This window comes from Sardina pilchardus, chromosome 7 (genome assembly GCF_963854185.1).
Source record: "Sardina pilchardus chromosome 7, fSarPil1.1, whole genome shotgun sequence".
Taxonomy (NCBI): domain Eukaryota; kingdom Metazoa; phylum Chordata; class Actinopteri; order Clupeiformes; family Clupeidae; genus Sardina; species Sardina pilchardus.
The window spans coordinates 10376610-10401609 of NC_085000.1; the positions used below are offsets into that span (position 1 = coordinate 10376610).

At 43.7% G+C, this 25000-nt stretch overlaps 2 protein-coding genes across 3 annotated transcripts in view; one reads left to right on the plus strand and one right to left on the minus strand.

Annotated features, from left to right (window-relative positions):
• The window catches only part of slc9a8 (solute carrier family 9 member 8), a 36830-nt gene extending 24662 nt beyond the window's left edge, over positions 1 to 12168 (minus strand). Inside the window, exons 1-4 of one of the 2 annotated variants that reach the window (XM_062540704.1) lie at positions 11822 to 12168; positions 11294 to 11472; positions 9965 to 10045; positions 8828 to 8886 (exon numbers count right to left, since the gene is read on the minus strand). In XM_062540704.1, coding sequence (XP_062396688.1) covers positions 8828 to 8886; positions 9965 to 10045; positions 11294 to 11472; positions 11822 to 12063 — 561 coding nt within the window. In that variant the 5' untranslated portion in view covers positions 12064 to 12168. Of the gene's footprint in view, positions 1 to 8827; positions 8887 to 9964; positions 10046 to 11293; positions 11476 to 11821 lie in introns of both variants that reach the window. The other variant, XM_062540703.1, reaches the window with a different exon arrangement.
• A 3567-nt stretch (positions 12169 to 15735) lies between these two features.
• The window catches only part of b4galt5 (UDP-Gal:betaGlcNAc beta 1,4- galactosyltransferase, polypeptide 5), a 35232-nt gene continuing 25967 nt past the window's right edge, over positions 15736 to 25000 (plus strand). Inside the window, exon 1 of the mRNA XM_062540705.1 lies at positions 15736 to 16259. Within this exon, the coding sequence (XP_062396689.1) occupies positions 16154 to 16259 (106 nt within the window). The 5' untranslated portion in view covers positions 15736 to 16153. The remainder of the gene's footprint in view (positions 16260 to 25000) is intronic.

Consider the following 25000-nt stretch of genomic DNA (forward strand, 5'->3'; position numbering starts at 1 on the left):
TTAAACTACAATGTACTTTGTGATCCCCGTGTTTAATTTTGGTCCACTGGTATCTATTGTCCTAACTGGCCCAACATCCTGCTTTGATGAAGCTACATTCTTGTGTGATTAAACCCAGCTTCATTGGAAGACCAAGAGATCAAATAAACCAATGAAGGAATGCATTGATAAATGAACAGTTGCAGTTCCGTAATGCTTTCTTGGTAACCATAAGCAGACTTTCACCCACCAAGCTCTTCACATTCATTACCCATCTCAACACTACAAATTAGTAATGCCCGCCTGGATAGTGTAATGTCTGCCAGTCTTCGTGCCAGTCAGTCTGGTACCAGTATGGCTGCCACCACAAGTTGGCGAGCTGATGAGGAGGTGAGCAGAAGGTGACGCCGTGGTGCTGCAGACTGGCACCTCGTGCCAATGGTGCCTTTCACTGGGCTCTCGGAGCATCGTTGGCATCGGGGCTTGGTGATTAGACCAACAGCCACGGGAGACACGCCGAGGCGCTCCAGACTCCGGCTCCGACTGCAGCTCCGGCTCCGCCTGGCTCACGATGAAAGAGAACTCGACGCAGGGCCTCGCCCATGTGGGAAACATTAAACTAACATTCCATTAAAACAATACTGGAGAACGGTCTCTCTGACAGCTGTGGGGAATCTAAATGTTTACAAACAGGAGAGGAGACGGAGACGGAACAGGGGAAAAAAATCCACATTATCAAGATATCACGAGTGTTAGCCCAGACAACGCTGGCAGGACAACTGAAACATTTTGAGAAAAATAAGTGCAAACTGGCCATTTCCTCTTCACTCAGAGAGCGAGCCAGCTCAGCACAAAGCAATCTGCTATCAGTGGCACTTTCTATGCAATCAGAAAGGGGAGGGGGGGCACTTAATGTACTTAGGCTAAATTTGGAGCAGACTCTTTCTAGTGACCCTATGCGCACAGGCGACACATTCAACATGGGCATTGGTTATGCCTGAAATCAGCTGCTACTGCTCATATTTCAGAATGACTGCAAACACAAATAAACTAGCTAGATTTGACGAGGCCTATACACTAAGCGCAAACTTTATGGGCAGGTAATTTATTAACAACATAAGGTATTAAGACGTGTATTAATGACAGCTAACCTCTGTAACATCCGCCTATGGAACCAACAGGCTAATTTCTTAGCAGCCAGCCACGCAGTAATGGCGGTGCTGTGTTACTTCCGTGTTTCGCTGGATGAGTGTATACTGCTTTGTATGATGGGCAACCAGGGTGGCCATTAGAGGGCCGCCAATAGTACAGTAACTTTTGAAGTGAAGTAAAAGCAACAATAGAGCAACACAGACTTGGTACGGTACAGTAGGTTGAGCAATCAAACTGGTCAGCCCAGTAACTGCCATTTCAATGTGGACAAGTCTCTGATGACTCTTCTCTTCAAGAAACAGTTGTTTAAAAGACAGTCAGTAGCTACAGTACCATTTGCCTGTAGCTACTAGAGTTTCAGTCAGTGCCTTCAGGTCTCATTTCAAATGCCTATTACAACCCTTCAATCCTTCAGCCAGTAGACACAAAGTAAATGTCAGCCCATTGAGTTGTGTTTTGAACTGACCTAGTGTTTAGATATTGTGTTTGTATTACTGCTCTACAACCCACTTGCTCCTTCTTCTTGACTTGGAGGTGTGAAAGTTCTACTTCACTTCAAAGAGTAAGACCATACTTGTCCTCGAAGGATAATGTGATAGCTCAACGACTCTTCTCAAAACCTACAGGGGCTCCAGAACTGCTTCCTCTGTGGTGTCCCTGAGGTAGAATCACTGTGTTCTAAGCTGTTCTACCTTCATACCTTTTCCCCCTGTCCCTCACTAATGTTGTGTGTGTGTGTGTGTGTGTGTGTATGGCGGGTATAGTTGTGTGTGTGTGTGTGTGTGTGTGTTAGTATACGGCGGGGTATAGTCTCTCGTGCGTGTGCATGTGTGTGTGTTAGTGTACGGCGGGTATAGTCTCTCGTGCGTGCATGTGTGTGTGACTGTGTTAGTGTACGGCGGGTATAGTCTATCGTGCGTGTGCGTGTGTGTACAGCGGGTATAGTCATGTGTGTGAGTAGTTTTCTTTTTGGCCTCTATTCCTGCCACGGTCTCGACTCGGACTTGCCTCCTCTAAGACTTCGTCTTGACTTGGTATCGGCTGCATTTAAAAACCAACGGTAGAGATGCGATGACGACATGTATGAAGGGTCGAAGTAACAATAATTAAATATAAAGTAAATTACAAAGTAAAATGTCATGTAAGTCATATCACCAAGTATCAAATTTAAATCTATCAACGATTATTAAATGTAATCTAATTTAAAGTTTAAATCAATGTCATTTGAATTTTGAATTACATTAAACTTTAAATCAATTGAATAAGAAGTTGAATTAATTTGAAGTCATACATCACATTTACATTTCCCTGTTGTTCTCATTTTGAATGAGACTTAACATTTCAGCCTCATGCAATTCCGTGCGCCACCATTTAATTCGAACGCCTTTACTTCAAACTTTGGACTTTGGTACTTCAAGGTTGTACTGTTACCTGTCAATCATGCTATGTCCCCCGCCCCCCGCCCATCCACTGAATCTGAGTTGATTTATCAGGTCTTTTGTAAGACTCACTCACTCTAAATTATCACTACGTTGTACACTGTACACAGAGGTGGGAGTAACAAAAAAAACAAATCAATGGCGGTGGCTCCGGGGGTCGTAACTGGAAATCTTAAATGTGAATAAAGGTTTCTTGACCACTTTTAATGGCTTATTTTGATACGGTTTATTGTTTATATGCTAAACAAATGTGTTCAGGACACACTATCATTGAAGATTAGCTTGTTAGCTTGTTAGCTTGTTGACCCATTATAACCAATTGAAAACACATAGCAAGCTAGGCGACTAGATAGCACGCTGATATGAACTGTGGTGTTTCTGTAGATTATGAATTGTTGTCAACATGAAAATATTCAAACGGATTTTTGTGTGTATGCCACTTGAACATACTTGGGCTAAATAAACCCCTGAATGTAGTGTAATCTGAAGCACTGGACTGTCTAGTTAACTAAACACTAAGCTAACCACTAACCACTAAGCTAACCTGTTGACCACTGAGCCGAAACGCTAGGTGTGTGACAAGTGGACAACACCCCCTGGGTGAAATTTTAGCAGGCGTATTTCGCGCAAAGACAGTAGAAGATCTCGCATGGTGACATGCTCTGTGGAAACCCAGCGTCAGACGAAGGACGAAGGCTCTGGTGATGGTGATGAAGTGGGGGAAACTATTACTAAAGACCTGATAAATCGACTCAGATTCAGTGGATGGGCGGGGGGCGGGGGACATAGCATGATTGACAGGTGACAGTATAACCTTGAAGTACCAAAGTCCAAAGTCTGAAGTAAAGGCGTTCTAATTAAATGGTGGCGCACGGAATTGCATGAGGCTGAAATTTTAAGTCTTATTCAAAATGAGAACAACAGGCAAATGTAAATGTGATGTATGACTTCAAATTAATTCAACTTCTTATTCAATTGATTTAAAGTTTAATGTAATTCAAAATTCAAATGACATTGATTTAAACTTTAAATTAGATTACATTTAATAATCGTTGATATATTTAAATGTGATACTTGGTGATATGACTTACATGACATTTTACTTTGTAATTTACTTTATATTTAATTATTGTTACTTTGACCCTTCATAGACATGCACCCGCCCGCCAGCCCCCGCTTGCCCAGTAATCTAAACAAGGCCACTTGCATTGACATCTTCCTTACTGTAGCTTTTTTTTTTTTTTTTTTTTTTTAATGGTCAATGAGTCCATCTCGGGCCATTCCTCCAATATTACAGATGGCAAATTCCTCATGATTTCCAGACACATTCACAATAGCCACAAAGACACATGCAGGTCTATGCAATTAAGCACTGTAAATGTTGCACAGATCTGTGTAAAAACATCTGGTAAGTTATAATACTCACTGGTAATGGTAAGTTATCATTTATCAAGAAAACAATACTCAAGCCAATTCCTCTCAGTTTTTATGGGTGGTGTCCCATACCACATTAGACAAGTTAACAAATAAATGCATGCTTGTGATTGGTAGGGCTCTGGGAGTGACAGGCCAGCTGGCCACTCCCTGTGGAGCACATAGGGGAAGGGAAGAAACAAGCCAGCAGAGAAAATCAGGAGACTAACAAAGAGGCCATGTGAGTATACACCTTCACATCTTTTTTTTCTTTTTTTTAATATGGTCATCTGTGTTATTCACAGTGCATTCCTCCAGCATGACCATATGAGGGATGATACTGTACATCATGGCTGTTCCAGACACTTCCACAATGGCCACTACAACATTGTATATATCTATACAAGACCAGGGGCAAGGTCAACCACTCGCACAGCTCTCAAATGAATGCACGTCTATAGGAGTGAACACAGGGTCAACTACTCGCACAGCTCTCAAATGAATGCACGTCTATAGTGAACACAGGGTCAACCACTTGCACAGCTCTCAAATGAATGCACGTCTATAGGAGTGAACGCAGGGTCAATGGCTCATTAAGCTCTCAAATGAATGCACGTCTATAGGAAGTGAATGCAGGGTCAACCACTTGCAAATGAATAGGGCACACACATAAAGGGAAGTGAACACAACATACAGACATCTCAAACACATGTCCGTTTAAAAACATTGGGCAATACACTTACAGTACATCTCAAATTGCATATGCATGGAAGGAAAACACGAGACAATGCACTTATAGAGACCTCAAACTCACGCGGTTCCACGGATGCAAACACAGTGCACTTATCAGTGCACTTATAGAGACCTCAAACTCACACATTTCTGTGGTCACGTACAAAATGCAGTTATGGAGATATGCACCCAAGGATATTCTATGGACAAGAAACACAGAACAATGCACTCACAGAAATCTCAAGCGCATGCAAGTCTGCAAGACAAACACATGCCAAAGCACTGCACAGATCTCCAACACGTGTGTCTGTGGCTGTGGACACTGCCATGGTATTGTGCACACATGGCAGATTGGAGGCCTGTGACAGAGAGAAGTGTCTTAGGCACGCATGCATGCATGCTCACATGCGTTTAATGAACTCAACGCTCTGCAAAAACGCCACTTGGAAAACACTCTCGAGGCGGTGCCAGAGTGTGTGAGCTTTAACAAAATAAAGCAGCACATCACTGATCTACATCCACTTCCATATACTGTATGTTAATAGTGATTAAATCAGAATCACAAACACAGAAAAGAGGCCCTCTCTCCAGCTCACAGCACACACCAGCTCAGAGGAAGGACGCCAGAATGAAGGGATGAGAGAAGAGTGGGTGGAAAAAAGAGCAAGAGAATGGTGTGAACAAGAGAGAGAGAGAGAGAGAGCGAGAGAGAGAGAGAGAGAGAGAAAGCGAGAGAGACTCATGGCGCAGAGGAACTTCCCTCAGGCACAGACAACAGACGTCATGTAGAGAGGAAAGCCCAGTAAAGATGCTAAAGAGAGAGGGGGAAAAAGAGATTTCTCTCTCTCTCTTTCTCTCTCTCTCTTTCTCTCTCTCTCTGACTCTCTCTCTTCGCTCCCTGCCTGAGCAGACTCATGTATATTACATCGCTGGTGCTGCTGTTGCATGTTCATTCTGCTGCTCATTAGAGGGGGGGGGCAGAGATGACTTCTGAGGATGGCTTCAGTGGAGGGGGCGGGGGGGAGGGAGGTGTGCGGGGGGGGGTTGGAGTAGGGAGTGGTACTGCTGCTCGAGCGAGATGAGGGGGCCGTCGTCGTCAGGTGTCAAATGTGCGAGCGGTGATGACAGCAGCTGCGCTGCAGATGGAGGGGAGGGGGGGGAGGAGGAGGAGGAGGAGGAGGAGGAGGAGGAGGAGCGCCTGTGTTCCTACCCCACCTGTCGCTCTGGGGCAGCGGAGGCCCCACATCAGGCAGCGCAGGGCAGGGCAGGGCAGGCAGTGACATGCCCCGTCCCCAGGACACTCTGACTCACTCCCTCCCTCTCACTCCCCCGGCGCCCCACACTGCTCTGCAGGGACTGGGCCTGCTGGGGGGCCTGTGTGAGCAGCCTGCTGCAGCCAATAGCCTGCCTTGTACCTTGTGTGAGTATATATAAACACACACACACACACACACACACACACACACACACTCGCACACACACATGCCAACGCGCACAAACATGCTCATACACACACTCGCACACACTCTCACAGGAAAGTATGAAAGCAAGCAGACCATGAGGCTTTATTTGCATTATTCCAGGCAACTGCAACTTCCATAAAAGTGCCCGAGGAACAGCTGTAAAAAGGCACTATAAATGTGTCCAGCTAAAAAAAGGGTAAGCACTGAGATCATGGCCATCATTTAGTTTGGTTAAACATCAAGCTCAACTTAGTCATTGCAAGGATAACATGTCAATTCACAATCTGTCCAATACAAAGTATCTGGTACAACTTCTCTTTTTCTTTTTTTTAACAGAGGCCCCACAGTCTCCAGCCTGGCCTGTGGAATGCAACCAACGCGGTTTCTGTCTGTTGGTGGCTGGCCAAATATTTGGCTGCTTGACTCCCCGGTTTGCTACAATTCCAAAAGCCCCATTCACACGGGACTACCTTCTACTATCTCTGTGAGAACTTCCAGAGAGTTTAGCCCCGTGTGAATAGTCTGTCTTGGTAACAACAACAACAAATGTGCCACCACCATCATGACAGATACTGAGCTTAAAAATCAACTGACACACTAATCCCATACAAATAAAGCCTGTGTAAAGCCCTGAAATATGACACTACAAAACTGTGTGGCAAACTGTGTGGCAAATTCTGAATCCTTTATCAGGTGTCTAACCACTAGGCATCCTCTTACCTGTCTCATAGAATCAACTAAACCCTGTAAATTATTCACAGATCTGTATAACCACTAGGGCTGGAACAGTATGGATTGTTTTCTTACTGTGGATGAGAAGCAACAAAATGCCAGGATTTTGCGGTATACCGCTTTAAATACAGATACAAACATGTGATTTGAGGGGCTCTGTGAGTGACAGGCTGGCTGGTCACTCCTTGTGGAGCTCAGTGAGCCACAAATATAAGGGGTGGGGCACGAAAGGCCAACAGAGGGAACTACGGGCTACTGAGGACCGACCGCCGGCTCTGGTTACCGGTGCTGAGGGGAGAGGAGGGGGACTGGGGTCTCTTGAAAAGAAAAAAAAAACGAAAACAATAGACAGTACTGTCTGTGCTGCAGAGATGTAACAGTCTCTCTCCCTCTTCTGTTGCTCGCACATATTCAATCACTCATTTATTTCCTGGCATCCAGAAGAAAAAAATGTTAATTGAAGCCTGTGCACCAGAGGAGGAGGGGGGCGAGAGAAAGAGAGAGGGGAACAGAAAGAGATATGGAGGGGCAGAGATCTAGAGAACAGATAGCACATGCAGGAGAGATGGTGGAGTGAGAGAAAGAGAGTGAGTGAGAGAGAGAGAGATCCAAACATTAAACAGAAAGAAGAGAAAGGGAGGGAGCAGGGGGGAGAAACAGAGAGACATTGTGCAGACAGACAGAAAAGGTAAAGGGGGGGCACAACCAAAGAGTGAGAGGGAGAGAAAAGAGGGGGATGAAGAGGGAGGGGGAGAGAGGTGGAGAGAGAAGAGATGAGAGGACAGAGAGGCCCATTTACGAGAAGAGGGGAAAAAAGGGTACACCAACAAAAGGAGAGACGAATAATGAGGGAAGATGGAGGACGAGAGAGAGAGAGAGAGAGAGAGAGAGAGATGGACGAGAGAGAGAGAGAGAGAGAGAGAGATGGGAGGGGAAGCGGAGTAGAGGATGGTGGGGGTGAGAAAATGACGGGAACCGAGAGCCAGCAACAACACTGCGTCACGTCACAGCCGAGCGTGACGGAGCTGCAGGTCTGGCAGACTCCCCTGTCCAACCACCTCCATGCATAAAACATGAAGACCGCAAAAACAGTAACGACAATAAACAACGCTAAGGGTGTGTCCAGCGCCTTGCCACTCCATGCTTGTCAGCAGTGTGTGTGTGTGTGTGTGTGTGTGTGAGAGTCAGGTTACTTCCTTCATCCTGCCACAGCATTGGCAATGCCCAAAAGCTGTTGACTAGCGTTCCTAGCCAAGCTTGACAAAGCAGGCACCGGCATGTTTTTTGGCTCATTTGCTCATCAGATGCCTTTACCAGCCAATCCAGACTAACGTGTACAACCATGGTACGAACATGTTGATGGCAAACACCCCAGTTTTTCAGGAACATCCCCTTTCTCCCCCAGTCTCATGCAATGGGACGTTGCAGACATTCTTCCATGTTGCAAAAGACATTAGTATTGCCAGTGTCTTGATGTTTACCTTGTCAAGGTACCAATGTATCAATGTCTCATATTCACCATCTACTGATTTGCTACATACTGTAGGAAACCCAGGACCAAATTCAGATTTAGTCCAGGAGCATCAAATGCACATCCACCATATTATGAGAGGAAGAGGAAGAGGAGAGAACACTGCAAGGCACAGGGCATCCCATCAATAGCTGAACTAATACTCACGAGGAATCACAATAAATATTTAGCCCAGAGAGGAGAGGAGAAGAGAAGAGAAGAGAAGAGAGGAGAAGAGAGGAGAAGAGAAGAGAAGAGAAGAGAAGAGAAAAGATGCAAGGAGGAGAGAAGAGAGGAGTAGGCAAGGAGAACAGAAGATAAGAGAGGAGCAGAAGTGCTGCAAAATGCAAGTGGACGAGGGAGAGAGAAAGGCGGAGAGAGAGAAGGGGGCATTGGAGGCACTGTACCTTCCAGTTGGCCAACTCCTGAAACTCGATGATCTTTATGAAGGCGCCCATCAGGATCCCTGCAGAGAAAGGAGAGAAGCACAAAGGGCACCTTTACAGCCAGTTCTACTTGACTGAATTTGGAGTCTTGAAAAAGAGCCCTAAAATTGTTAGGGATTGTGTGTGTGTGTGTGTGTGTGTGTGTGTGTGTGTGTGTGTGTGTGTGTGTGTGTGTGTGTGTGTGTGTGTGTGTGTGGTGGTGGGCAGAGACAATGGCCAGTGTAATTAGAATTCCCCACTAGAATGAGTGCTATCTGACTGGCTCTTCTATGCGAACACACAGGCTGAGAGGAATGTCTTATCATAATCCTTTTAAAAGGAGGCATTGTTTAATATGCTTAAAACGGGTAGGCCCGGGGAAGGTGCCATTCTCCAGTTTCAGAATCAATTAGGGCAGCCAGCAAAGTTGGACACATGAACAAAAATGAGAGAAATGCGAGAAACGGGAGAGCCAGGGTGTGAGGAGGAGAGAGGACAGGATGAGGGGAGGAAAGAGACAGGAGGGAGAGGGAGGGGAGGGGAGGGAGAAGGAGTAGGAGCACTGTAGTCTTCAGAGAGGAAGTCTGATTCAGTCTCCTCTCGACCTCCACTTTATCTGCCTGTGGCCAACAGTTGCTTGTCATCCGTCTGACGACAGACGGGAAGCAGCCACGCTTGTAGGAGGCATTGTTCCTATGGACTCTCTCAGGGGTCCATGACCCTCCGTGTGCAAACAAACATGGGCTTTCCCTTAGAGGAATACAAGGGTTTCCTCTCTAGGAAACCATCCATCAAGGAAAATACACTCAGGAAAAATAGGCCCTCACAAGCCTTTGAGTTCACATCCTCAATTTCACCGATGGTATCTTGCAAAAATAGTTTATCTCGGTAGTGTGGCAACATGTTTTTTTACAACTTTTATAACATTGAATCTAATATTGACATACTGTATATGGTCACTCAGATACGGTCGCTAGGTTGGCAGAGAGAACAGTGATACAACAAAGAAGATGCATGAATGACACTAGGAGGAAACAGCTAGGAGAGGGTAAAAATCTACACTGCGAGAGAAGAGACACAACACAACACACACACCCATAATCCTGAATGAGCACTTACCCAGTGACACCACGGCCACACTCTCAGGAAGGAAATGGAGTTTGAACTTAATAAGCAAGTGCACCAATATGATGCAGATTCCTGTACAAACACACAAAAATAACAAAAAAAACAAGTCAGGGTCTTGAAGCAAGTCCTCTCTCTCATTATATACCTATGGGCAGAGGGTTTATGTCAACGTTATGCCCTCAACTCTCAAAGTCCTTTGATGTTATGAACGAAAGCTTACCATATTGTGAAGTGTGCTGTTAATATTATGCTTATTTTTAAGTCTTTATACATTAACTGTCAGAAAAATATATTACCCCATGACAGTATGAAATTCCCCATGACACAGTGACACATGTATGGCCAGTGTTTAAATACTGTATAATAATTGTATTGTCTTTCATCTTTTAGAATATCTATCAGACCTGCTATGTTTCTATCAGGTGTAGATTTTCATAACAGTGGAAATGAAACATTTGGAAAACAGGAAGTGCTCACAGGTTTTACACACTACCCAGGATGTTGGCACTAGGCGTGCCTTTCAGTGTGGTCAGTGGTCGTGTCACAGATTGTGACCAGTGGGTGTGAAAGCTATGGTTGCAACTGGCCATTGTCAATAAACTAAGACCCAACCCAACAGTTAAATAACTACGCTTTCTAAAACATTTGTGGTAACAGTATTTGGATACAACAATTTCTTAAACCCTTTAAGATGTCCTTGTTTTGTACCGACTCCCTTGTTCAATGTTGGTATTCTGGCAGAAATCTGGCTTCAAGTATTTTATGATCTGGTTTTGTGTGTGTGTGTGTGTGTGTGTGTGTGTGTGTGTGTGTGTGTGTGTGTGTGTGTGTGTGTGTCTGTGTGTGTGTACAGCGTGTAAACAGTATGTGTTGTTTTTAATCACACTAAAAACATCTGTCTTATTTATGTGTACGTGTGTGCACCAAACTATTTTTAAAAAATCAAAGCAGCCCACCTTATCATCACTCAGAGAGGGGAGAGTAGGTCTAATTTCGCTAAGAGGCTAATAATCCCCCATGGGAACATGGCAAATCAGTTGGCTACCCTCAGTATCATGAGCACAGACACAACATACCACTTCCTCCCTGCCTAATTGCCCCTCTCTCTCTCACACACACTCACACACTCACACAGACACACACACACACACACACACACACACACACACACACACACACACACACACACACACACATCGTGGAATAATCCTGAATAACGGCTTCTCAGTGCTCAATCGCAATTGGAAAGATGTGTGTGTGTGTGTGTGTGTGTGTGTGTGTAGCAATTAGGTAGGTAGAGCGGTTCAGGGTTCAACTGACCAATGACAAGCAGGCTGAAGAAGATGGTCATTCCACTGGACTGCTCTTCCTCCTGGGCCTTGACACCAGTCTGCACTGGAAGGATGGGCTTCACTGTCGGAGGAACTGGGGTTGCAGCCTTGGTCGCATGGGTGGTGGGATGGAGTGTGTCATTGCTGGAATTTTCTGTTTCATTCTGTCTACTGGTATGCAACAGAGCATGTAGGGGTTATGGAAAGATGTAAGTGTAGGCTACTACCATTAGGCTACTGAGAAACATTAGCTTATCCTACTATCCCAAATGCATCCCAATACAGACAGTCCCATTAAATGTTTAGTTTGCCATCATTTTCATCATTATGCAGTAGAAAATGTTCTCATCTTTCAAAAAAAAAAAAAATATCACCTTCTCAGCCCAGGCATGACCTAATCTTATCTCTCGTCGTCTAAAATTACAAGTAGGCTAACGCACATATGTTAGTTGAAAGTCACGTCAGGTCAGTTCGAATGTAACGCTTAGGAAATAAATAGGCTACTCTAAATACAAACCTATTAATCTCCTCGGCATGTGCCGCGGGAGACTGCAGGTTGAGTGCATGGTCCGTGTCTGTCAATTTGGGGGAATGCTGATTGTCATCGTGTACGACCTGGTCCACGGTGCTGGCTCCAGCGTCGTCTTCCCTCCTATGCACAACCAAAGCTGAATCCTGTGCCTTGAATTCATCTCCAGAATGAGGTTTTATGAAGCACAAGATGAGATATACCGCAAAGGAACAATAAAAGGTTCTCATCCTTAATATAAAATCTGTAAAGCTCTATTTATCCCGATTCAAGTCCATTTCATGTCCAGAGATGTCACAGTGAGCTCTGTCATGTTGTTATGCTAGAGCACCACGTCAGAGGGGTTCCTCTTCCTGGTTGAACAGTCTGATGGGAATGGTAGTTTCTATACTTTCATATTGACTAAATGTTTGCTAAATGATTGCGAAGTCGACTAATGAAAATATTCAAATATTGCTACATTTGTAAAAACAAGATATTGTGCACACTGTCACGTAGATACCATGCTTTTACAGACATATTTCACAAATAATATAGTGACGTAATTAAGCGGAAGCGTACTATATTTCCCAGAAATCCTAGTGCAGTGTCGTTCACGGCGATTCCACAAACGCACTTTTAACTTCTAGGAGTTGTAGTTTTCCGTCGCAGACTGCCCACTTTCAAATTGGCACATTTCAGAACCTACGGTAGCGTAGTAACTCTCAGCTTGCATGTCATGGCCTATTAAATCGCCTACAGAGAAATAATTTTTGAAGCAATTTATTTAGATTTCACATGTTGTAGGCCTAGCCTACATTTCAGATTATGAACGGTGTCAAAACATGCAAACAGATAATTCCATAAAGGCCTAGGCCTAGCTCACTGAATGATGGGTCTTTTGAGTCAGATGAAGCCAATTGATTTGAAAGAAATCAAGTTGTAATCATTGTGGGTTATTATACAGTAGCCTATCTGTGCACAAACATAAAAAAGGATAAGCCTATATTTAAAAAAAAAAAAACGTACTTTATTGCTTCAGTCATAGGCCATATAAAAAAAACGTTGTGCCTAGTTGCTTGATGTTTACATTCACATTGTTGCATATAATAGGCTATTAGCAAGGAGGATCATTTTTGGTGTTTTATGAGACCATTGGTTTAATATTTTCCAATTCTGCATGAAGATGTTTCAGATTTAGATCACTTGATACCCTACTCCTAATACATCTCCTTCTCTTAATAAGAAAAATTAACAGCAGGCGGCACAACATTATCTAGAATGTTGTTAGGCTATATCTACTAATCTGTAAAATTTGAGAACAATAACCCTGACAAAGAAATAGTTTGTGGCCATAACATGCATGATCTGGTCCTCCAGCACCCAGGGCAGTTGGAGGCAAATTCCCATTGTGTTTTAATGATTTACTGTAATACCCAGGGGGTAAACCCAACCTCTAAGGTTAAATTATCCATTGTTGTCCACTATGACTCAAGCTCCATTTGAACATTGTCTGTGACAAATCAGCAACATGAAATATTTTTCCCCACAAAATAAAAGACTGACAAAACATAATTCCTTATGAGATAATTAATGTATTACTTGTATTAATCACAGATATTTACCAGAGACAGATCTATAGGAAGAAGTAATGTGTGAAATATTTGGCAACCAGTCATTCATGTGGTACAAAGGTTAATAACAGTTCACCGACTGAGGCGATTTCCTGTTAAATGAAGACATTTACATCCTGGTTCACCAAATCCTGAGGCCACATGAGGAAGAAAAGAACACAAGGAAATCAAATAGAATGTGCTCATTTAGGGGAAGAGTTGGGCCTTTCCCCTTACACACATCTAATAAACAAACAAACAAACAAACAAACAAACAAACAAACAAACATACACAAACACACACACACACACACACACACACACACACACACACACACACACAGAGAGAGAGAGAGAGAGAGTGACACAAGTGCACCTTTGGTTTTCTATAATTGTGCTCTATAACTCACAGCCATTGCTAAAATATTGATTGATATGATTATTAAGAATGGCTGGATGTCACAGAGACCACTGACAGAAAATTGTGCAGTATTTCTATTTGAATATAAAGTTCAACTAATATCACTCAGCTACATGTCCATGACAGCTTTTTAAAGATTCACTAGCATATGTTAATTCTAATGGATGTTTTATTTGAGCTGCAAGGGATGTCATGAGTCCTGAGTAGCCTAGTGGGAAACAGCTCAATCACATTATGGGTGTGTAGTACTAAAAAGATCAGAAGGTAATAGCTACCAAAGTTCAAACAAATCCATTAGACATTTCCTGTCCATTTATTTACTCTGCGTGTTTATACAGTATGTCCAGTTTCTTATCGGGGTTCAGGGTATCAGTTGAAATCACCTCTTTGAGAAAAACTGGGATCATAGCAGGGACTATTTCATCATCAATAACAAATTATTTTTGTGAGCTCCAATGCAATTGCAGATCAATTTTACATTTTGTAATCATGTTATAGTGTGTGACTTATTAACTGCACCTCTCAACTCAAGTCTGTAGCACTTCATAGACAGCAGCAACCAATAGGTCTCATAGTAGACTGATTTACCCGGAAGTACCCTATCCACAGAATTACCCTGAACAATGACGACAACTCAACTCACTCATCCCCAGCATGTCCACTGCCAAATGCTGGCTTCATTTAACTTGAAAACTTTGGATTTGCATTTTAAATGTGGATAGCAAAATCCCCAAACATCTGAAAACTATGACATAGAAACTCATCCTGATTGGACCTGACCTCCACTACTACCCTGCGGTGAATGCAAAAGAGAAAACAAAACTGTATCCCTTGCTGTCTTGGTAGCATCATGCAGTGCAGTTTAATTTTGCATTTTATGCTGACAGTTGCATGAACGGCTATACAATTGGTGTGAATGACTATGTGATCCACAATAAAAGTTCCGGAATTGCAAACTTGACTTGCGTATGGACAGAGATTATATTAGTTTTAAACAGAGCTTATAAACGAGGAGGTGCTGTGCTTAAATAATCCACCATGGAAATATACGGTAACAGTTCATAACATGGCAGTCTACGCACCCCTACCCCCACCAAAAACCAATGCAGCTAAGCTATGAGTCTCAAGATAAAGAATAATGTATTTTTAAATGTCTGATTTTTAATGTCAATTGATATACAAGGATTCGCCCCCCCCCCCCCCCCCCCCCCCATTTCAATATGGAGCCTGATCTTACTAGTCAGAAATGACTGCCCGAAGGTGTTACCAAGATGGCCACGAGTGTAGATGTACAGGCCCCTTCACCAGAGGCAATTACACTCATGAATAACAACAACGTCGCGAAGGAGGTGGGGTCTGGAGAACAATCATGACAGACACTCCCAGGTGAGCTTTATCATGTATTATCCTGACCTTGTGACTATAGGATAGAACAGCAGGTGGTCAGATAACTGGTAACAGTGAGTCACTGATGGAGAGATATCATTATACCCTAAAACCTAAAAAAAAAGTAATATCATTAAAACAGTTGCAATATCCTCAAGGGGCAACTTGCATACAATTCCTATAAAGCCTATTCTTGATGAAGATTTTATTTTTGAATTATTTATTCATTAATTTATATATTTATTGACAGGACAAGAAACAATGAAATCCTTCCTCAAAGAACACGACTATATCATGTAAAAAACAGAGCAATAAAAAAAAAGTAAGGATGGATTGGTAGACTACAAAACAAGAAAGGTTTGTGGATATCCCTGAATAACTTACACACGGTCCCTAGGCGACGACATTGTGAAGATACCTTTATCGACGGTCCCTATGACGAAGGTAGGCTATGGTTCATATGCGGAGTTGCGGCGACAGTCCAGCCCATTCATTACCACGCAGGGGCGGGTGTGTGTATGTGTGTGTGCGTGTGTGTGTGTGTCTCCATCTCCAACACCGCGATGATGAGATTTCAGTGAGACGGACACCGACAGTCTTAACTGCCTAAACGCAGTTAACTGTTCTAATTGGACATTTGGGTCTCACACATCAAGACTTTACCCACCGCTGGAACATCGGAAAGACACTGCGAACCAGCTGATATTTTGGAATCCTTCGCTTTCCTGTTCTCTCGCGGTCGAACGGACTTCCCGCTTTGCTTGCCCGTCCCTGTCGCAGCCTTTCTGACAGATACACTCATCTAATTTAAACTTCAAAATTGAATTTATGTGTATAACATACCAACCGAAAGCATAGCCGCATACCGCAGACTCTTCCTCTTGCTGAAAACGGACTCGCGTTTTGTTACCTAGCTATATAATGCCGAAACATATAAGATTTCGGAGAAGGTCATTCCTAGGGCTATTATTCCTGTTCTCCCTATCCACCTCCGCATTGTACTTCATCTACTCGGCACCCGGTATAGGTAAGTCAGTTTTGGTTTTGTACTTATCCTACATCTCTATCGAGCTCATGTGTAGCCTATAGCCTAGTGTGTGTTCCCTCTGTCAGCATGTAACCAATTTTAAATGTGTCATGTTAGGCACAGATGTAGTTAAATCTAGCCTATACGCATACCGAATCCAAGACGTCTGTAACAATTTTGGTCTCGGCAGCCTATCACACGTTTGATGTAGGCCTTAGTACTCTGGTAATAAATGCTTATTTAAACTCCTAAGCGATTGATTGTTTCCCTCCCATTGGTAAAGATAATTGAATCTGACCCCATGGTCTCGTGTAGGCTACCTTCATGTTCCCCTCACCATCATTGTGGGAGCAGCTTCCAATGCGCTGTCAGAGCGACGTTAATTAAAACGTCGCTTCTGCTTATGAAGGTTTTGCGCGCACATATTTTAACAGCATATTTCATTAATCTGTTTGTAAGCTACGAGCTGTTGACTTAACGTTGTCCACGAGGCTCGACTGGGCATGGTCTACACCAGGCTATCTGCTTATGAAGCCAATTCTGTAGCCTAGGCTATCGCGGGTCGATTAATCAGGTGTGTCGTCGCGTCGCGTGTGCGCAGCCAATGGCATCGCTCTTTATGATAGTACTGAATTATGTTATTAAGTGATTCGAAAGGATGGACTCTGACTGTCGTAAAAGGGTTACCATGGTTGTGCGTTTGAATACTTGGGAGCATGAGTTCCTTCCTAGTCGGCAGGTCCAGGCGATGAGCCAGAGATGTACTAGGCCTACCCCACGCAGAGCAGGAAATCTCATGACCATTCATAACCGTTCCTCGCGCTCCAACACCAGTCACTCAACAACAACATATTGAGCTCGAGCATGCTGACCTCATCCGGCTATCCCATTCTCATGAGACTTCCCGAAAGTCTCCCTGAAGGGCAAAGTAGATGGTTGTCATTGAAATCAATAGCCTTTATAGTGCAGATAGAGAGAGAGAGAGAGAGAGGGGGGGGGGGGGGGGGGGGGGGGTAGGCATATCACACATAGTAAATATTAATCTCTAAGGTAGTATGTTAATCTCTAAGGTAGGCTAGTTCATGTTTATAGTTATGTTTAATCTGATGAATCTGATTTAGGCTATGATTCTGTAGAGGTGATTCACATTATGATTCAATTTCTTGGCCTCTTACTGTCGACAATAATTTGTATTACCTTCCCTGAACCTCTGCCTTGAGATTGTACTTGAGAGAGAGAGAGAGAGAGAGAGAGAGAGAGAGAGAGAGAGAGAGAGAGAGAGAGAGAGAGAGAGAGAGGCAGAAAAAATTGATGTGAGAGAGTGATTCCCTGAGGTAATTTAACCTGACTGATTGGTCATGCTGCTCAGTGATACTGATTATGTCTGTAGCTGCCTTTTTCAGTCATGTCTTGTGTTGAATTTACATCTAAGGGCCAATGATGACTGTCATCAATTCACAAGTTGGAACAGAGCATTTACAGTCTTGCATTTATAGTCTTTTCCACAGTAAATATACAGGTTAGCATTCTTAGTTTTCTTCATGTCCTCCTTGGATGGATGTTGGGAAGGGAGAGTCAAGTGCCTAGATGTCAATCTCTGTGAAACATTTACGAAAAACCAACAATACACATACACATGTCACATCTACAGGTTCAGGCAAACGTCAGCCTTTAGCAAATATTGGCAACACTAAGATATATAGTGCTGAGATGAAAAACTATTGTAGGGAACTAGCAATCCTTTTTTGGTAAATAGAGCGGCACTCAACTCAACTGTGCTTCAATTATTAATGACTGCATTCTTGGCTGTGAGTCGCACATACTGTACGCACACCATCCAACCACCCAATCCCATCCCTTAATGAAGACCTGTGATTGAAAGGTGTAAATGTAAAATGTAAAAAATTATACATGCATCCAGCCAGGCTAGTTTATTAATTATTAAGTGTAAGGAAGAGTGATAAGACTTGTATTGCCGCCTGCCTGACAAAGTTTTGGTGAAGCAATGTGTCATCTTGGCATCAATCCTCTTTGAACTATCTGGCCAAGTCAGTGGACTTGGTTAAGCCTTTCATTTAAGTATATGACATGAACAAACCCCTGGGTTTTCACTTTCTAGTCCCTGGTATCTCTCACATATTCCCTCTCTGCTCTGTTCTCTCTCTCTCTTCTCTTGTGTGCCCTCACTACATCTGCTCTTACCCCATCTCTCTCATACTCTCACACTCTCACACACACACACACACACACACACACACACACACACACACACACACACACACACACACACTTCCTCAATCTCTGTGTTTCCGTCTACCCCCCTCTACCTTTCTATCCCGTTTTCTTCTGTCATTCTGTCTCTGTCATGTTTCCTCTTTCTCTTTCTCTTTTTCTATCTCTTCTTTGTCTGCCATAAGCTCAGCTTCCCCCCTACCCTGCGGACGCCAGCCACAGCTGGGGTTTGATTGCAGTAGTTTTATTTAATTAAAACCTGGGAGGATGGTGCTGGAGCGCATTACAGTGAGCGCCCCTATTTATAGGCGCCCGGGCCTGGGAGTACCCAGGTGCTTTCCCTGCGTCCCAAGAGCAGCACGCTCATTGTCTGGAAGAAAGAGAGAACGAGAGAGCAGGAGACAGAAACAGAGAGAACAGAAGAGAGAAACACAGAGAGAGAGAGAGAGTGATGGTTAAAAAAGGTAGATACGCCATTTGAAGTAGTTCCACAGCTACAAAGAGGAAATTTTCTATTTCTAAAAACAGAGAAGTAGAATTTCTATTTCTGCAGGCACAAACATGCAAAGTAATAGAACTGCGCTAGTGCGCTTGTTTGAGCTGATCAAGTTATGGTAATGCTGCGCTATTTAGGGGAACGCTCGGCCACCCTGTGCTGTTGTAGAGCTGGAAGCACAGTGTGTTGCTGGCAAGCGCAGACTTAAAGGAAAGAAAAAAAAATGTGTTCAGGTCGGCAGCCATCGATTGGATGCGTTCACCGTTCACACCGTTTGCAAACACAGCCAAATCAAGTGAGGCCTCTCCCTATGCCAGGTTGCCAGTACATTTTGGTGACACACACACACACACACACACACACACACACACACACACACACACACACACAGACACACACACACCCACACACTCTGAGGGGATTCAAGTGCAGACTTGCTCCTGTTTTATATAGCAGTAGGTTACTCTTCCCGGTATTGTTTTGGTATGTGTCCGTATTCATGTCATGTTTGTACCCGTGTTTGAAAGTTGAATGAAATTTCCTTGCCAGGACTCATGGTATAACGTACTGTAGAGTAGTTAATTGTTTGCCCTTTCCTTCGGAAGTTTGTCTGTGTCACATGCTGTACTTGGGCGTAACTGGACAGGCCCTGAGGACTCAAATGTAATATTGCAGCAAGAGGCGATTATAAGAATTAGGTTTAATCACACCAGGTAGGTGTCTATTACCTCATTTCCCCCACATATTGCTGTCTGGTTGTTTTGTGAAAACGTCATGTTGTATTGGCCATGCTGGCACCCGTGCCTCTAGCTTGCACATCTCTCTCTCTCTCTCTCTCTCTCTCTCTCTCTCTCTCTCTCTCTCTCTCTCTCTATCACACACACACACACACACACACACACACACGCAAACTTGGCCTGCCCATTACTTTTGCCATTGGGCCAAATCCATTTGCCACCTAATCAGTAATGTGTAAAACTGTCAGTTTTGTCATTCAAGAAACAATCCTCGATTGCACCATTCTGTCTTCAGCACTAGCCCTTGCTGGGAACAGTTGGAGGTGTACTGTGGTGTTGTCATTTCCCTTGCAGGGTGGGGTGGGGGGGGGAGGGGCTCTTGCTGCTTTAGTTTACTCTTCTCATGATTGATTGCATCAACAAACTGACTGCAACCATTTGTGTCATCACAAAATCTTATAGTGACCCTTCTGTATTTCAAAATGGTAAGCAAAGTACTTTGTACTTGATGTGAAATGCCTACCAAAAAAATGTTTGGTAAATGAAGGAAAAAAAAATGTAGCTGTATATTCGGGTGTTCAGTGGGTGCTAGACCCCTCTTGTGATGGCTTAGCCCCCTCTAAGTATAAATGTCTAGTGACGTCCCTGTCAACAATGCCACCCTTGTTCTGATTTTTCATTTGCCTCCTCATTTGTCTAAGGGGGCTGGGCATAGTAGGGAAGGCCCGATCCTCAAAGCTCTCTGCACCACAGTTCTCACCGAGACTTCCCTTGGCCGAGTGCTGATAGCTGACTTTGCATATGTTCTTTTCTCCTCGTTCTTGGAGGTTACTGCAGTACATGTGTGTATGTATGAGTAGGTGAGATCAGTCAGGTGGTGGAATGTCACAAATCCAGTTTTTTTTTTTTTTTTCCTTTTGCCAAAACTGTGTGGCAAAATGGTTGCAATGGAGCAGCAGAAATGTCTGTAGGCCTCAGCCAAACTGTTTGCCTTGTTGCAAGTGGACGTTTTTCTTGTTAGCTTGGCTCTGTGACACCTATCTGCAGAGGTTTAATGCAGAGGAGGAAATAAAGCAATGGAAACAACACAGCCTGATAGATGACAGTGAGAAATTCATGCATTTAATGAATATCTTTATGAACTAGTCCTTTGACAGGCACTAATGTCCATGTTTAACCCTCATCTAGAAGGGTTAGCCTCATTGATGATACCACTGATATTTGCAAGGCTGCCTTTTTACCACGTGTTTAACTTGCTTACTGCGTCAGGTGTACTTTAAAGCTTTTTAGAGAGTATTACAATGTTTACAGTCATTAAGTGAACAAAAGATGCAGCCAAAATAGGAAGTTATTGTGTAGCGTGAATGTTATTACACTGTAGTCAAATTTCTCTGCTTTGCACATTGTGCATGTGGTACAACAAAAGGGCAGGCTTGTTGCTGGCCTCACTGTGTGGACCCACTGAATGTAATAGTGGCCTTCCAGCGTCCTCTGTCATAGCAACAACTGTGCTAATAGGTTACTGTTGCTAAGTTTGGATTGTAGAACTTGGGAGTTATCTTTGCTAGGAGAAACTCGAAAACATTCTGGATCTGAAGCCATTAGAGTTCCTTAAAGGCACCCCAGGTCAATCATAGAGAATTCCTGTTAACTGATTGTTAAAAACCAGCTCAGGTATGCACAGGAGAGGTGTTTACTTCCTTGTGCTGTAGGTGGGGGATTTTCCCATAGGAGCCAATCAACAACCAAGCCTATTTAACATTACACATGATGCTGAATACACAACATTGCACGTTGGTTGACTCACCCACAATTGACAAACGTTTCCGGCCTAACCAATCACATTGATCTAGGATTCCTAATATTACTTCCTTCTTCATCCAAACACTGTATATAGGTCTACCTTTGCTATACACATACTGTATTTACACATTCTTCTGACTGCAGTTTTTGATAGGCTCTGCTACTAACGTTTACCATAGCCACTTTCAACTATAGTGTCATCCCCTTTCATGGTGCTCCAGTTAGAGTTATAGTTCCTGCTATAGTATCTCCTTGAGAGACACCTCGGTGGGGATGGCAAGCCTGCCTTCCAGTAATCAGCAATGTCTCTTTTCAACACCAAAAAAACATTTTGTTTTGTTTTTAAATCGTGCTGGCCTGAATTGTTCAGTTGCATGACTAAAAGAGAATAAAGAAATCACACTTCAAAGGATTATATGTTACTGATCTGTGATATTTTAAAAAGAAAAGACTAGCAGTCTTCATGCTTTGAACACAATCTTTTCATGAAACTCCCTTGGCTCGAGTTGTCCAGTTGCATGACTCCGGCTTGATTGAAAGTAATCAGGATTGAGCCTTGGGCTGTGAGCCTCTGCCATGTGACACAGGATGCCGCATTAACAATGGAATTTGGTTAAACATCATCCAAGCAAGTCACTATGGCATGGGGAGGGGGTAAGGGGTGTGGAACAGGGGGAAATCCTCTTAGCTTTCCACTACTTCCTTGACCCCAACACAACCCCCCCCCCCCCCCCCTCCACACACACACACACACACAATCCAAAAAGTCTGATTAATTTTATCAATATTCCACTAGTCGTGTCAAATACTGTATGTCAGCTTCTGAGGTGTGTGTTTCCTCTGTTTCTCATAGCATGCACTGGATTTTGAATTCTGTCAGAATAAAATGCTGAGAAGCAAACAATGTTAATTATTCAGTTTCTTATTTATTTGCGTATATTTCTTCACTTCACCAGGAAGATGTTATGAATTATTCCCAGCCCATGTTTGAAAGGTTTCTGCTGTTAGTATTTGTGTTTTTTATGAGGTGGCTATATAAAGGAGGAACCCATTTTATGGCAGGGTTAAAGTCTGCACTGCAACTCTGTCATCAGCAAAATAGCAACAGGAGAGAGAGGGGGAAAGTAGGTTGAGGTAGAAACCACTCTCTCCCCCTCACACGCACACTTGCCCACTAACTTGCTTGCACACACATAGGTGCACACTATAGACACAAATGCATGCAAACACAAACACACAAGGCGTACACTGACTCAGACACACACACACACACACACACACACACATACATATACAGAGAGAGAGAGAGACTAATGCACAGACACAAAGACATGTGAATGCACACACACACACACACACACACACACACACACAAACACACACACACACACACACGCACACACACACACACACACACACACACACACACACACACACACACACACACACACACACACACACACACACACACACACACATACAGTATACACACAGACACATGCCCTACAGTATGCTGTTATCACATTGTACTCAACACTAAGGAAGAGCTCACTTGTGAAAGCACTCATATTAAAATGGAGAAATGCCATAAAAGACGCAGCACTTGGAAGGCACTGCCCTCTTTGCACCCGTGGATTCTCCTGTTGTTCCTCTTTCAGACTGAATCCATGGTTTACACTTCTCTATAGGACAGCAGAGAAACACACTCGCACGCATACACAGACACACACGCACACACAACGACACACATACATACTGTACATGCACACACTCAAAAAGTCAAATACGCAAACACATACACCACAATGCACACAGTCTTTCCTCATAAGCCTTTTCATATCCCTATAGCTGACATTGTATGACCCGACACACACACACACACACACACACACACATACACACACAACTGCATGTGTGGCTTTGAAAGGCCATATGGTTCCACACTGAGGCTAATTAGAAGTGTAACCTGACCAATTCCAGCAGCGTCTGCCTTTTGTTGTCATGGTGGCCGTTTTAGCTGGCTGTTGACGTTGTTGTCATGGTGGCATGAGTCATCTGCTCACCAGCTCACCTGGACACTGACATTGTATGATCAGAGCGCTCCCACAGGAGACAACACACCTGCTTCAGTGAATGCCTTGCGGACTGGTCGTATGTGTACTGTGTGTGTGTGTGTGTGTGTGTGTGTGTGTGTGTGTGTGTGTGTGTGTGTGTGTGTGTGTGTGTGTGTGTTTGTGTGTGTGTGTGTGTGTGAGGGAGGTGATCATTCTGTCATATGATCATCACACAGACCACACATTTAGTGATGGGTAAACAGAGTCTGTACAGTGCATGTGTGTGTGTGTGTGTGTGTGTGTAGTGTGTGTGGCTGCAGCTGGGTGTGTGAGCAGTGAGCACTGTGGCTACACTCATTTACAGGAAGACGAATGTGCCTTGCGACTCCTCCAGCCAGCGGTCTAAGGGGACGAGCGGCACACTGACCAAGGCCACGGACGCCCATAAAATCTCCCGGTTTTATGGTGTATTTGAAAATGGCTGGCTGCCACAAGCACAGGGTAATAATAAGCCAGGAAATAAATGGCTATAAAGAAGACGCAGGACGGCACAGGGGCAGAGATAAGAACCAGTGCGTGGACTTGTGTTCCTGTGTGTGTGTGTGTGTGTGTGTGTGTGTGTGTGTGTGTGTGTGTGAGAGAGAGAGAGAGAGAGAGAGAGAGAGAGAGAGAGATAGTCAGATGTAAAAGATAGAGTGTGATTGTGGGTAAAGGCGCATGTGTGTACTGTAAGTGGGGTGGCGGGATGGGTGGGTCGGGGTGGGTTGTACATGTAGGGGTGTGAAAACGTTCCACACACAGGGTCACACTCTACATGCACTCCTTATGAGCAACTAAATCTGAATTTAGTCTACATTTAATCTAAATCTAAATCCTTGCCTGCAACTAAATCTGTTCTTGACATGTGAATTTATCAGATGCTATAAGAGGGAGTTCAAATTGTCACCTTACTTGATATGCGGTTATAGTTTGAATAGGCTCCTCGATAAGCAGTTTTATTTATGGAAGATTGCAAGATTTGTACGCCTTGACGCTTATTGCCGTTTAGTGAACACACAGCACACAGCAAGCACACTGATTTGCATTGGAAATGGGTACTTACAGTATAGACTAATAGGTTGAGTTCTATTGACATTTCTAAACAGGCTACTTAAAAAGCAGTGTGGAATCTCAGAGGTCCACTTACTCCACACAGAACGGAGAGTTAGCCTATTGTTGCCTGTAACATGGAATAAAAACAACAACATCTTCTGGATGTTGTGGAATATGTTGGGTAATGATTTTTGCAATATTTAAGGGCGTGGTGAGAATTAGGCAATGCGGGGATGTGTCTATATATCCCTATAAGTACAGAGCTCTTTAGATTGACTGTACAGCCAGGAGCGCATTAGACTGACTATACAGTACAGACTGACAGAT